Source organism: Mercenaria mercenaria, chromosome 7 (genome assembly GCF_021730395.1).
Source record: "Mercenaria mercenaria strain notata chromosome 7, MADL_Memer_1, whole genome shotgun sequence".
NCBI classification, from domain to species: domain Eukaryota; kingdom Metazoa; phylum Mollusca; class Bivalvia; order Venerida; family Veneridae; genus Mercenaria; species Mercenaria mercenaria.
In genome coordinates, this window is record NC_069367.1 from 13,898,421 (window position 1) to 13,912,690 (window position 14,270).

Consider the following 14,270-nt stretch of genomic DNA (forward strand, 5'->3'; position numbering starts at 1 on the left):
AGGAACAGAAGTTATATGTCACTGTAAACAAATGTTCTACCATTCTGGTTTAATCAGACCTTGACCTTTAACCTATTAACCTAACAAGAGATTACAGAGTAATATAGGCACCATCCACTGAGCCATTTTTGAATGTTCCAAATTTCAAGACTAGCTCAAGGTCAAAATCAAGGTCAAATTTCATTTCGGTACAAAACAATGTGTATGTGGTCCAAATTTGAAAGCTGTGGCTTGAGAAGTGTGAAAGCAGGTCACTAGATCAATTTCAAGGTCAAAGTTCATTTCGGTAGACAGAACTATGCATGTGCTTCGAATTTGGAGGTTGTAGCTTGAGACATGTAAAAGGAGGTAATATGTAAAAATCAATGTCAAATTTCAATTCAGAACACAAAAATATGCATGCGGTCCAAATTTGAAGCCTGTAGCTTCAGAAATGTGAAAGTAGGTCATTAGGTCAATCTCAAGATCAAAGTTCATTTCGGTACACAAAACTATGCATGTGGTTCAAATTTGAAGGCTGTAGCTTGAGAAATGTGAAAGTAGGTCACTAGGTCAAAATCAAGGTAAAATTTTATTTCAGAACACAAAACTATGCAAGTGGTCCAAATTTGAAGCCTGTACCTTCAGAAATGTGAAAGTAAGTCACTAGGTCAATCTCAAGATCAAAGTTCATTTCAGTACACAAAACTATGCTTGCGGTTCAAATCTGAAGGCTGTAGCTTGAGAAATGTAAAAGTAGGTCACTAGGTCAAAATCAAGTTCGAATTTAATTTTGGAACAAAATACTATGCATGCGGTCCAAATCTGAAGCCTGTATCTTCAAAAATGTGAAAGTAGGTCACTAGGTCAATAACAAGGTCAGCGTTTTTTTCGTTACACAAACCTATGCATGTGGTCCAAATTTGAAGGCTGTAGCTACAGAAATGTGAAAGTAGGTCACTAGGTCAAGATCAAGATCAACTCATGTCAAGGTTCATCTTGCCACTCAAAACTATACATGTGGTCTAAATTTGAATGATGTAAGTTTTTGACATGAAGATTCTAAGTTTTTCCCTATATAAGTCTATATGAACCATATGACCCCTGGGGCGGTCCATATATTTGACCCTAGAGGGATAATTTGAACAAACTTGGTAAAGAACCACTAAATGATGCTACATTACAAAATATCAAAGCCATACTCTTTGTGGTTTGGACAAGAAGATTTTCAAAGTTTTTCCCTATATAAGTCTATGTAAACCATGTGACCCCCAGGGCGGAGCTATATTTGATCCTAGGGGAATAATTTGAACAATTAGTAGAGGACCACTAGATGATGTCATATCCAAAATATCAAAGCCCTAGGCCCTGTGGTTTTGGACAAGAGGTTTTATAAAGTTTTTCCTATATGTCTATATAAACCATGTGACCCCCGGGGTGGGGCCATATTTGACCCCAGGGAAATAATCTGAACAATCTTGGTAGAGGACCACTAGATTTTGCTAGACACCAAATATCAAAGCCCTAGGCCCTATGGTTTTAGACAAGAAGATCAGAAACCGTTTAACTGTTCCTGGCCAATGTGGCCTTGACCTTTGACCTAATGAACTCAACTTCAAAAGGGGTCATCCGCTCGTCATGGCCAACCTAACTATCAATTTTCCTGTTACTGGGCCCAAGCGTTCTTAAGTTATTGCCTGGAAACCATTTTACTGTTCCTGGTCACTGTGACCTTGACCTTTGACATACTGACCTCAAAATCAATAGGGGTCATCTGCTGGTCATGGCCAACCTCCCTCTCAACTTTCGTGACCCTAGGCCTAAGCGTTCTTGAGTTATCATCCGGAAACCGTTTTACTATTCAGGGTCACTGTGACCTAGATCTTTGACATACAGACCTCAAAATCAATACGGGTCATCTGATGGTAATGACCAACCTCCCTATAAACTTTCATGATCCTAGGCCCAAGCGTTCTCGAGTTATCATCCGGAAACGGATTGGTCTACATTCCGACCGACCGACATCTGCAAAACAATATACCCCTCCTTCTTCGAAGGGGGCATAATAAATATTACCTTATTTTGTTGTAGTGATCCCAAAATGCATTGTCATTGAAAAACAAATTCTGGTGTCCCCTATACGAAACGAAGCAGACCATTTGAACTAGAGCTCGTAGAACACGAAATGCCCCCCTTGATGCATTCAGTAATTGCACAAGGAAATGAAATCATTTGTCACTGTACACAAAAGCTCTACTATTCTTGGTCAATGTGACCTTGACCTTTGACTTACTGACCTCATAATCAATAGGGGTCATTTGCTGGTCATGATTAACTTCCCTATTAAGTTTCTTGATCCTAAGCCCAAGCCTTCTCAAGTTATTGTCCTGAAACGGTTTTACTGTTCTGGGTCACTTTGACCTTGACCTTTGACCTACTGACCTCAAAATCAATAGGGGTCATCTGCTGGTCCTTCCTCTCAAGTTTCGTGATCCTAGGCCCAAGCATTCTAAGGTTACTATCCGGAAACGGTTTAACTGTTCCGGGTCACTTTCACCTTAGCCTTTGACCTACTGACCTCAAAATTAATAGGGGCTATCTGCTAGTCATGACCAAGCTCCCTATCAACTTTCATGATCATAGACCAAAGCATTCTTGAGTTATCATCCGGAATCCGTTTAATTGTTCCTGGTCACTGTCACCTTGACCTGTAATCTAATGGCCTTAAAATCAACAGGATTCATCTGCTGATCAAGATCAACCTCTCTATCAACTTTCATGATCCTAGGCCTAAGCGTTCTTGAGTTATCATCCGGAAACCGTTTAACTGTTCCAGGTCACTGTGACCTTGACCTTTGACCGACTAATCTCAAAGTCAATAGGGGTCATTTGCTGGTCATGTCAAACCTCCCTATTAACTTTCATGATCCTAGGCTCAAGCGTTCTTGAGTTATCATCCGGAAACCAATTGGTCTACATACCGACCGACCGACCGATCGACATCGACAAAACAATATACCCCTTCTTTATCAAAGGAGTGAGGGCATGGAAACGTTGGAAGATGACCTTATAATGGTGCCACAGACCAAGTTTGATCAAGATCACGCGGTTTATGAGAAATTGTTTAAAGACTTTTCTATTTTTAGCTCTAGCAACCCTTTAAGGGGGCTAAATGCCCAAACTGAACAAAATTTATAGAGGATCTTAAAATGACGCTACATATCAAGTTTCATGAAAAGAAGTCATTTAAGGCATTTCCATTATTTAGCTCTAGTGGCCCCTACAAGGAGCAAAACGTCTCTATTTGAATAAATTTGAGAAAAGCCTTCTTACCACTCTAGAGACTACATTAGTTAATCTTCTTAACATTTTGTAAGAATTTATATAAAAACCTAATAATATATTAAGTTCAAAACTTGGTTACATGAGATCAGAAACTAGGTCATTAGGTCAAATCACGGAAATATCTTATTAACACCACAGAAGCCACATTTTCTAGTTCATCGTCAAAAACCTTTGTCGGAATGTTTGTCTCTATAAAAAAGGTCAAGTTCAAATCCCGTTATTGCGAGATCTTAAATAGGTCACTAGGTCAAATCAGAGAGAATAACATTCTTTACATTCTATCAGCCATATTAGCCACTTGATTTTTATAAAATCTGTCAAATTAAAACTAGACTACCTGGTCAAATTATTGCTAACCCTCTAGTTATCACATTTTTGATGTTTTTCATTTTTTTCAATATTTGATCATTTTTATAAATTTGGCTAGTTCGTTCTTAAATCTACAAACTTTTGAAGCATGTGTTGTTTTCTTAATGTACCAAATTTTGTATACAAGTTACGAAAGTCAAGGTTATGATTTTTTATTCTGCTTTTTTCATATTTGACAAGTTCTGCAAGTTCGTAAATTAACGAAGTTTGAAAAATGATATTGATGTCAAAAATGGTCTTTCCTTTCGTAAACGTTCGTAGTCAAGGTTTCAACTTTCATAAAATTTGACATTATTATATATATTTTTGTTTGTTCGTAAATTTACAAAGTCTAGCCTTTCTCTCCTGCAAATACTCCAAAACAAGTTTGTAATTTTACGAACTGTTGAAATGTGGACAATTTTTCGTAAATTTACAATGTCAATGTTTTGATATTTTTCAAAATTTTAATGACATTTTTTTTTCATTTAAGTTAATTGAGTTAGTTAATACATTTATGAAGTACAAAAAGCGATGTTGGTATATTCAAAATGTCAGATTTTTCTATATTTTCTAAAACAAATTCGTGAATTTGTGAAATTAAAAAACAAATATGTCTTTTAAGTATGATAAATGATGTTTGTAATTTGCAATATTAGACGATTTTTTGTCAGTAAGAGCTAGTGTGTAAATTTACAGTGTCTGGATATGATTTTATGATATAAAATGTAGGCTCGTAAATAAACACGGTCAAGCTCTTTAATGTTTTTTTTTTCAGATGTTTGTAATAATATATGTTTTTTTTTATCAATCTGAGTTAGTGCGTAAATTTATGAAGTCTGGAAAAAGTTTTTATTATGTTAGAAAATGCATTGATTATTTTTGTGTCTGTACATTTACGAATTTCTGAAAAATTTATGTTTTTTTAAGTTTATAAGATTTTGTTCGTAAATTTACGAAGTCAAGGCTGTGAAGACTTTCAAATGTTTGCAATAATAGATAACTGTTATCAATTTTTGCTAGTTCGTAAATATACAAAGTCTCGAAAATGATTTTTCCATGTTCGAAAAAGGACTGATTTTTTTCTGTTCGTAAATTTAAGAATTGTTTTCTCTGCTTTCTAAATTCTTAGACAACTTCGTACATTTGGAACTTCTGAAAATGTGTGTACTATGTAAGTATATACTTTTTTCGTAAATTTACGAAGTCAAGTCTAAAAGGTTTTCAGATTTTTGCAATAATAGACAATTTTTATCAACTTTAGCTAGGTCGTTAATTAACGAAGTCAATAATGTTAAGGTTTTTCAAATGTTTATAAATTTACGAAATCTGGAAAAAGGCTTCTTCATATGAAAAAGGACCTTTCAGATTTAGGAATGTTCGTAAATATACGAAATTAAACTTTTTTCTACTTTATACATTTTCAGACAAGTTCGTAAATTTACGAATTTCTGTGGGTTTTTTTAATGTATAAACTTTTTTTTTCGTAAATTTACGACGTCAAGTTTCTGAGGTTTTTTTTCAGATGTTTGCAATTATGGACATGTTTTCTCAATTTGATCAAATCTGTAAATATACGAAATCTGGAAATGGTCTTATTGTGTAAATAGGACCTGGTTTTTAAATATAGTAGGTTTTTTAAATTTACGAATTCAAGGCTGTGATTCTTTTCAAAATTAATGTTTGCAATAATATACAATTTTTATCAGTTTGAGCTAGTACGTAGATTTACGAAGTCTGGAAAATGGGTTGATTTTTAAATATTTTGTGTGTGTTTGTAAATTTACGAAGGTTTCTCTACTTTTTACATTCGTAGACAACTTCGTAAAGTTACAAACTTGTGAAAAATGTGTGTTTTTAAGTATATAAGATTTTGTTCGTAAATTTACGCAGTAAAGCCTGTGAAGGTTTTCAAATGTTTGCATTAATATATCTTTTTTTATTAATTTTCGCTCGTTGTCTTTTTTGTTCGTAAATTTACGAAGTTAGATTTTTTCTCTACTTTCTATATTCTTAGACAACTTCGTAAATTTACGAACTTCTGAAATGTGTGTGTTCTATTTAAGTATATAAAATTTTGTTCGTAGGTGTCATATGTCATTTTAGAGATTGCCCATGCAATAACCTTGACATGCATTGAGCAATCTTAGTTTTATTTGGCATAAATGTAAGCCTCAACGACACAGAGTGTCATGTATAAATCCAAGTCCCCTACTTTAAAATAAAGGTCCCGTTTAGGGCAAGCACATCGTTTGAAATGGGGACCACAGGACTCTTTTCATGGCATTGCACTGTGTGTATCATTGAAGGTTCCATGTACATCGTCAAATGAATCTTGCTTTTTGGTATTTGTGAGATGTGCAAATGTTGAGTTCTGCTAAGCCGGGGGCTAAAAAGTGTGGGCGGTAGCACGCATTCTCACTGCACAATCCAAAAAAAGGCTCTATCTAACAAGCCTGCAACATTTTCATAATGTCGTGGTGGGCGACCTGTGGACTTTATACTTTTTATATTTTGAAATCCCTCTAACATTACATGGAATATTATGTGTTTTATAAAAAAAAACACAATTTCTTAATTCAACTTAATTTCAGAAATGCCCAAATGGTGGGTGAAGAAAATGCCCTATAGAATAAAAACGAGTACGATTATATGTTACTTGATTTTTACTTTTATAAGTCTTACAAACTAACGTTCTTCAAACAACAATGTATGTAGAAACCCTTAATTGTAGAAAAGAATCATACATCCTTACCAAATTTAAATCTGTTTTACACAAAGTTTCGCTCATTTAAATCTTCCGGTCGCCATATTACCTATAATTGTGTCGAATTGACGTTAAACCCAAATTTTGAGGTTATTTCGTGAAAGTGTTAGAATATTACATTGTAATAGGCCATTTTCCTTTGTCTACCCTGAGCAGTATTCTACAAATTCTAGAGTACTCTTCCAACTGTTGCCAAAGGAAAGAAAGCAGTACATTGTTCTGCCATGGTACCCAGATCTATTGAGATTGTTATAGGTCTGCTTCCACCACTTTCGAACTATTGTGTTTATAACGGGTGTTGATTGAAATGTAGATATGATTAGTTCACATGTCAGTTTCAAAAAGATATGCTTCAGATAACTAAATGTTATTATAATATGTGAACGACTTAATACATAAATAATCTCCTCTGCTCAGCTCAACAGGGGCAGTGCAGATCTACGGATCTTAAGAATCGTGAGACTGATCCCTTGGCGAGGCGTATGTTCTCCGTGGGGATTTGCAAGAAGACATTGTGTTTTGAATAATTCGTTCTCTACTTTGGCACTCGTCCAAATATATCATACATATATATATGTATTGTACAGAACAAGGTTAAATAACCTATTGGTATACAGTCTGTACTATTTTAAACCTAATAATACTATTTTATTATACATATCACATAGTTAAGTTTATGTTTATATTAACCATATGAAGTAATTGTTCATGTATCTAAATATGAAAATTGGATCTTATATTATACATTTAATCCCCTTGGGGCAGAAGTAAAACCTACCTACATTACTTCAACAATACGCAATCTAAAGAGTAAAGGCAAAATATAGAACTTTTATTTGATAAGACTTAGTGATTTCTTGCTGTTCAAAGTCAATTTACCTCTTAAACAGAAGGGTGCTGATCATTTTTAAAAATTTTGAATTACATGCGGGTGAAGTTCTATATTTCTTCTGCCCTAAGGTTATTTTTGAATGAAGTGAGCAAAATTAAAAAAAGTCCCACAGGACACGACCTTAATTTTTCAATGTTTTCAATTCTGTCTCATTAAATCCTTTTACTTGTGGCACCCTAGAAATGATATTTACAGTTTTATTTTGTGTTTTATAATTGTTTACCAATAATTGGACGTTTTTTTTACTATTAGTAAAATGAATGGTATAATGAATTCTCTGCAAACGTTTGGGCAGTGGCCATCACTTTGAAATTGGTCTCCTCCTGAGCTTGACGGAAAATCATGAATTATACAAAATTTATAAAAAAAAACGGCACGGTAAATGTTATTTAAATATTTTTTTACAAGTCTCTCCCTGGATACAGTATATTGCTGAAACATTGTTCTGAACATTTAAAATATTCACCATTAAGTGGATCATACCTTAATCGATTTTAAAATTCGTTTGATATGTTATTAACAATGGATAATTCGAAATGAAAAAAATGGAACAAGAGGGCCATGATGGCCCTATATCGCTCACCTGAGTTTAATTGCTCGCTTGAACAAATTTCTTTGCTAAAGCTTAAAAAAAAACAAGGTGAGAAGGTCATGGTGAAGATTATTCAAGATAAGTACTGAAATCTGTTAAGAAATTATACAGGTGGTCCATGGTCCAAATCTCTTTGCTGTAGCTTCAAAAACAAGAAAGTAGGTCAGTAGGTCAGGGTTAATAATATTTAAGATGAGTATTGAAATCTGTATCAAAAGTTCTACATATGGTCCAAATCAATTTGCTGTAGCTTCAAAAACAAGAAAGTAGGTCAGTAGGTCACAATAAGAACATTAAAGACGAGTATTGAAATCTTTATCGTAAGTTACTGACATGGTCCAATTTCTATGCTGTTAAGATCGGGGTCCAAAACTGTATAATATGTCATTCAAATTTCAAGGCTGTATCTTAAAAAACAAAAATGTAGGTCATTAGGTCAAGGTCACGGTCAAGTGACCCTTAGTAACTTTGGGTCATCAGGTAATTATAATTTAACAGTCTAGGAAATATGATCAGATAATTTTTAAGTATATTTTCTTATATAACTCATATACAAATGACCCCCTGGGCTGGGCCTCTTTTCATCCCAGGGGCATAATTTGAACAATCTTGTTAGAGAACCACTAAGCAATGCTACATACCAAATATCAAAGGCTTAAGCCTTGAACTTCAAGACAAGAAGTTTTACATTTTTTTCATATATAAGTCTATGTAAAACTTGGTACCCCCGGGGCAGGGTCTTTTTTCACCCAAGGGGCATAATTTGAACAATTATGGTATAGGACCACTAGGCAATGCAACATACCAAATATCAAAAGCCTTGACCTTGCAGTTTCAGGCAAGAAGATTTTTAAAGTTTTTTTCTTATATAAGTCTATGTAAAACTTGGGATCCCCTGGGTGGGACCTCTTTTCAACTCAGGAGCATAATTTTAAATAATCTTAGTAAAGGACTACTTGGCAATGCTACATACCAAATATAAAAAGCCTAGGCCTTGTAGTTTCAGACAAAACGATTTTTAAAGTTTTTCCTACATAAGTCTATGTAAAACTTGGTACCCCCAGGGCAGGGCCTCTTTTCACCCAAGGGGCATAATTTGAACAAGTATGGTAGAGGACCACTAGGCAATACAACATACCAAATATCAAAAGCCTTGACCTTGAAGTTTCAGGCAAGAAGATGTTTAAAAAAATTTCCTATATAAGTCTATGTAAAACTTGGGAGCCCCTGGGTGGGGCCTCTTTTCACCTCAGGAGCATAATTTTAAATAATCTTGGTAAGGACCACTTGGCAATGCTACATACTAAATATCAAAAGCCTAGGCCTTGCAGTTTCAGACAAAACGATTTTAAAAGTTTTTCCTACATACATGTAAGTCTATGTAAAACTTGGTACCCCCGGGGCAGGGCCTCTTTTCACCCAAGGGGCATAATTTGAACAATTATGGTAAAGGACCACTAGGCAATGCAACATACCAAATATCAAAAGCCTTGACCTTGCAGTTTCAGGCAAGAAGATTTTTAAAGTTTTTTCCTATATAAGTCTATGTAAAACTTGGGAACGCCTGGGTGGAGCCTCTTTTCACCTCAGGAGCATGATTTTAAATAATCTTAGTAAAGGACCACTTGGCAATGCTACATACCAAATATCAAAAGCCTATGCCTTGCAGTTTCAGACAAAACGATTTTTAAAGTTTTTCCTACATAAGTCTATGTAAAACTTGGTACCCCCGGGGCAGGACCTCTTTTCACTCTAGGGGCATAATTTGATCTTAGTAGAGGACCATAAGGCAATGCTACATACCAAATATCAAAGGCCAAGGTCTTGTGGTTTCAGACAAGAACATTTTTAAAGTTCTTTCCTTAGCTATATAAGTCTATATAAACCATGTGACCCCTGGGGTGGGGCCATATTTGACCCTAGGGGAATAATTTGAACAATCTTGGTAGAGAACTACTATATGATGCTACATCAAATATCAAAGCCCTAGGCCCTGTGGTTTTGGACAGGAAGATTTTTTAAGTTCTTCCTTTTGGTTGCCATAATAACCAGAGTTCTACTTGGAATTCAATTCTTTGAATAATTTTGAAAGGGGACCACCCAAGGATCCTTCCTGTGAAGTTTGGTGTAATTCTGCCCAGTGGTTTTCAAGAAGAAGATTTTTATTTAGGAATTGTTGACGGACACACGACGGACGACGCACGACGCTCTACGCATGACGGACATTGAGCGGTCACAAAAGCTCAGGTGAGCTAAAAAAACAACAAGTATTTCGTTAAAAGAGTTTTAAGTGTACATGCGTGTTTGTTATTTAATCTTACATGGTAAAAGTGGCATATATAAATATGGTCGAAAATCCATTAAAACTTTGGCAAAAATCATTCAATATGAAAAAAGCCTGAGAAAATCAAAGTTTGTTAAACTTGCTTTAGTACAATCATGTTGTACTTTTTTTATAATATTTCGTTGAAATCAAGCAAATAGCTCTTGAATAATAGTTTGAACACTTTAATTTGCGAACGACTGACAAACAGACTTTTCTGTATATCCCCTCACACTCGGTTAGGCATAATGCTTGTATTGTTTTCTTTCTAACTGTTAATAAGTCTAAGAATATGAACGTTTATTTTTTTACTGAAAATCTATAATAACACCTACCTGTAATAATTTCGTTTTAGCATTCTGCGCATTGGTATTGGCAGACAAATATGCAGGATCTGAAAGCAGCTTCTGTAAGATACTAAAATAATGTTGTAGATCTGTATCTTCTACCTCTAAACATGGGGAATGGCGAACTGCTTTGGCTACCTCTCTACCCTGCAAAAAATGACAAAAACAACGGTTTCAAATTCTGAATTACAGTACACTTAACAAAACTTACAATCGGTCAGTTTCAGTTTGCAAGTATTAATTCATAAGATGTATTTTTATTTGTTTTTTTTTTTGTTTCTGTAACTAGTGTTTATTATTTTATGGAAACGGCAAAATGTTCACCTGCAGGCTAAAAGCAAACAATTGTTAAGAGATATCACTCGCTTATTTCAACTGTAAAACAGTCTCGTGAAATTACGAGCTAGACTTATAATATCGATGAAATAAAAAGAAAATCAGTTGTCATCATCGTGATAATTTAATATTTTTTTTAAAAATGTCACTTAGACATTTCACCGGAGCATTTTGAAATTTAATAGTTTCAAATAATCTCCCTTGGACAGATTTTGCATTTGATGTACAGCAAAAAGACAAATAAAATGATCATGTATTTATCAACTGCTGAAAGTTCTTAATTAGCAGGTATAACACGTATTTCAGTTTATAGTTTTTAATTAAAACACCGGTAGCTGTTGAAACCTTAAAAAGGGTTTGTCATTCAATGTCTAGAAACTTCTAAAGTATGTTATTATGTAAATATAACGTGACATGCAATCACGTTTAATCAATAAAGGTTTTTCGGCGTTAGCTGAATAACATGGGTTTTGACCTAGATTTTGTAGTTATCGGGACACGGAACAGGTGCGCGCTGAGAAGATAAACCATTTAAATTAAGTCTTAAATGACATTGATTATCAGAAGGCACATATTAAATGGAACATATTTAGTAGTTTTGTTACACTTAACTAAAATGATATATTCTAATTTAAAGTTTTTAGTAATTTATCACCGCTTGAGATATCGAAAGTAAACTTCTTCCCCCGTTGCGTACCTCGCTTATGGATGAATGAGTTGCGGCTGGTTGTAACTGTAGAGTCAGTGTACCCGGTGTCTGACTGTACGCGGTTTCGCACACACGGCAAATTCTTGTTCTTCGTGAAAATAAAGCAGAAAATTTAAGAATTCTTTGGTTTTTTTTCACAAAACTGAGTTATTCCCTAGATAATTTGACACCAGGGGTATTTCCCCACTGAAGCCCCGCTCTGGCAAGTGCAGACAAAAACAATAACAACACCAACGGAGGCCAGTAGGTCAGCTGCAAATTTTTAAATTTCATGAAAATAATGACTATGCAAACAACAACAATGTGCAAATTAAACTTAAAAATCACTATTCCATCATATATTATGTAAGTATTTACCTATTACTTTACCCAAATAAAAAAGATTTCAACATTTATTGAAGGTATCCCAATCTGCAAATGTTCGATTGTTTGCTTTAAGTTTGTTTTTTTAAACTGAGAACTTAATCAAGTAATTAGAGTTATGGGGGTCACTACTAGTGATTTAAAAGCTAGGGGTTTATTTTCATGTCAACTGCTTTAGCCTTTTCCAGTCCAACTAATTGTACGCTGGTTGACATATTGTGCTAGTGGGTTACTTATGGGGGATTCTGACCCAACACGAAATTATTTCAGAATCAGCCCAGGACGTCAAATCATTTTGAGCTTCTATCACTGAAAGGATACCTCTTGATCATTTAAATTTGCTGCTTAGTTGAAATATTTGCAAATGAATAATGTGTTCATATATATGCATATTTCAAATATTTTCTGTCTGTACATCCTGTTTAATTCTGAATTTTTCATGCGCCAAACATTATTACCTCTACGCCGTTTGTCTTTTTAAAGACATTTCTTGTTTACAATGTTCCATGAGTTTCCTGTGATATCAATCGAATTATTTAAAATAAGGTGACCAATTATAAATGCTCAGTGTATATTGCATAACTCATGATGTCCTCTACACTACCAGTTAATTTTCTCCAAAATTACCTTATTTTGACATTATAAACAGTTAAATTATTTGTTCAACTACAGATTGGTTTTCTTTAACAAGGGTAAATAGAATATATGAAAATCTGTGTTGAAACACCGACAAGATGAACAAAGCCATTAGGAGAGTTATTGATAGAAAATTGTTTTCAGTCTTAAAGCCACCGTGACCTTGACCTTTGACATAACGAACTGCAAATCAATTCTATTCCGCTTACATCGTCTTAATATGAGGTTTAATTGCCGAATGCACAAACATTCTCTTGATCAGAAATAGTTTTCGAAAGAAACGTCACCGTGACCTTCATATTGTACATTCTTAAAAACAAAGCAAAAAGAGTCATCAAACGATCAAAGGCAATTACACTATGATATCTTATTATTAGAGTATCAGATACTCTTCTCTTAAGTCATCTTTAGTCCCAATATTTGACATACTAACCTACATACCACTAAATGTCATTATTTTCAAAGGGAAGGTCTAAAACTCTTTATCTTCTTAGTTTGAGTTTGGGATCATAGCGTCCACTAAATAACTTTGTAAAAGGGTGCCGCTTCAGCCGATGCTAGTTGGCGTGTACTTTCCATTTCGTCTCACGAACAATCAGACCGAGTCTGCTGTGGTTTAGCTTTGTTGCATTCTGTTCTTCCAAACGATCTTATATATTTTATTAACTAACACAACATCAGTCTTTAAGTGCCGTTTGAAGGCTGTAAAAAGTCTCCCCTTACTTGGATTCAGTGTTTTTATATTTTCTGGTCCTATGGGATCATGGTGTCTATTCAATATCTTTGTAATACAATTCCGCTTAAGCTGGTGATAGGAGCCGTGAGGAGACTCAATTAAACCAAGTCTCTACTATTTTGCTTGGTTGCATTCTTTGCTTCAAGTGATTTTCTTATAGGTATTTTTTTACATCTGAGATAGAGTGCGAAACATAAAATTGCCATGGCTGAAGTTTGTGCCAAGTTACAGGAATATTAAGCAGTACTTTGCAAGTTATTGATCTGAAAAGACTAATGACCTTGATCTTTTTACATCTAAATGTGACCTTGACCTTTGAATTTGTAATGGTCTTGAACTCGACATAAATATATAGACCTGCTTAGGCGAACTTTTGTAGCAGGTAATTTGTAATCAATCAACGCATGGGAAAATCATTTACCGGGCCAGGAAATGACCAACGTTATGGCCTCTAAGTGTGACTTGATCTTTGAGCTTAGTTCAGGAATCGAGCATAAAACACGTCACATTGTTATGAGGATAAGCTGTGTTAAGTTATATGAAAAGGCCTTCATTGATGTTACTGACCGAGCTAGTACGGGATGGACCGTATGAAGGATTTACTGACGGACGGACGATGCGCACACTAATGACTGCAGAAAATTATTTACCTGGTCAGAAAATGACCTCTGTTTTGGCCTCCAAGAGTGACTTGACCTTCGTGTTAAGGTCGTGAATCTAGCGCAAAACACGTCATCTTGTTATGAAGAGTAGCTGTACAAAGTTTTATAAAAGGCAGTGATGGCAGTGTTACTGATCGAGCTAGTTTGGGATGGACCGTCTGAATGATGCGCACACTTATGACCTCCGATCAAAGGGGATAACATTTATATTACCACTACCCCTTTATTTCACTAA

The 14,270-nt window shown here is 34.8% G+C and overlaps 2 protein-coding genes across 5 annotated transcripts in view; both read right to left on the reverse strand.

Annotated features, from left to right (window-relative positions):
* The window catches only part of LOC123555601 (thrombospondin-1-like), a 246,666-nt gene that overhangs the window by 49,576 nt on the left and 182,820 nt on the right, over positions 1-14,270 (reverse strand). The gene's annotated exons all lie outside the window — the stretch shown is intronic.
* The window catches only part of LOC128558439 (uncharacterized), a 69,633-nt gene that overhangs the window by 15,598 nt on the left and 39,765 nt on the right, over positions 1-14,270 (reverse strand). For all 3 annotated transcript variants that reach the window (XM_053547607.1, XM_053547608.1, XM_053547606.1), the window contains one exon: positions 10,582-10,740. In XM_053547607.1, the coding sequence (XP_053403582.1) occupies positions 10,582-10,740 (159 nt within the window). The remainder of the gene's footprint in view (positions 1-10,581; positions 10,741-14,270) is intronic.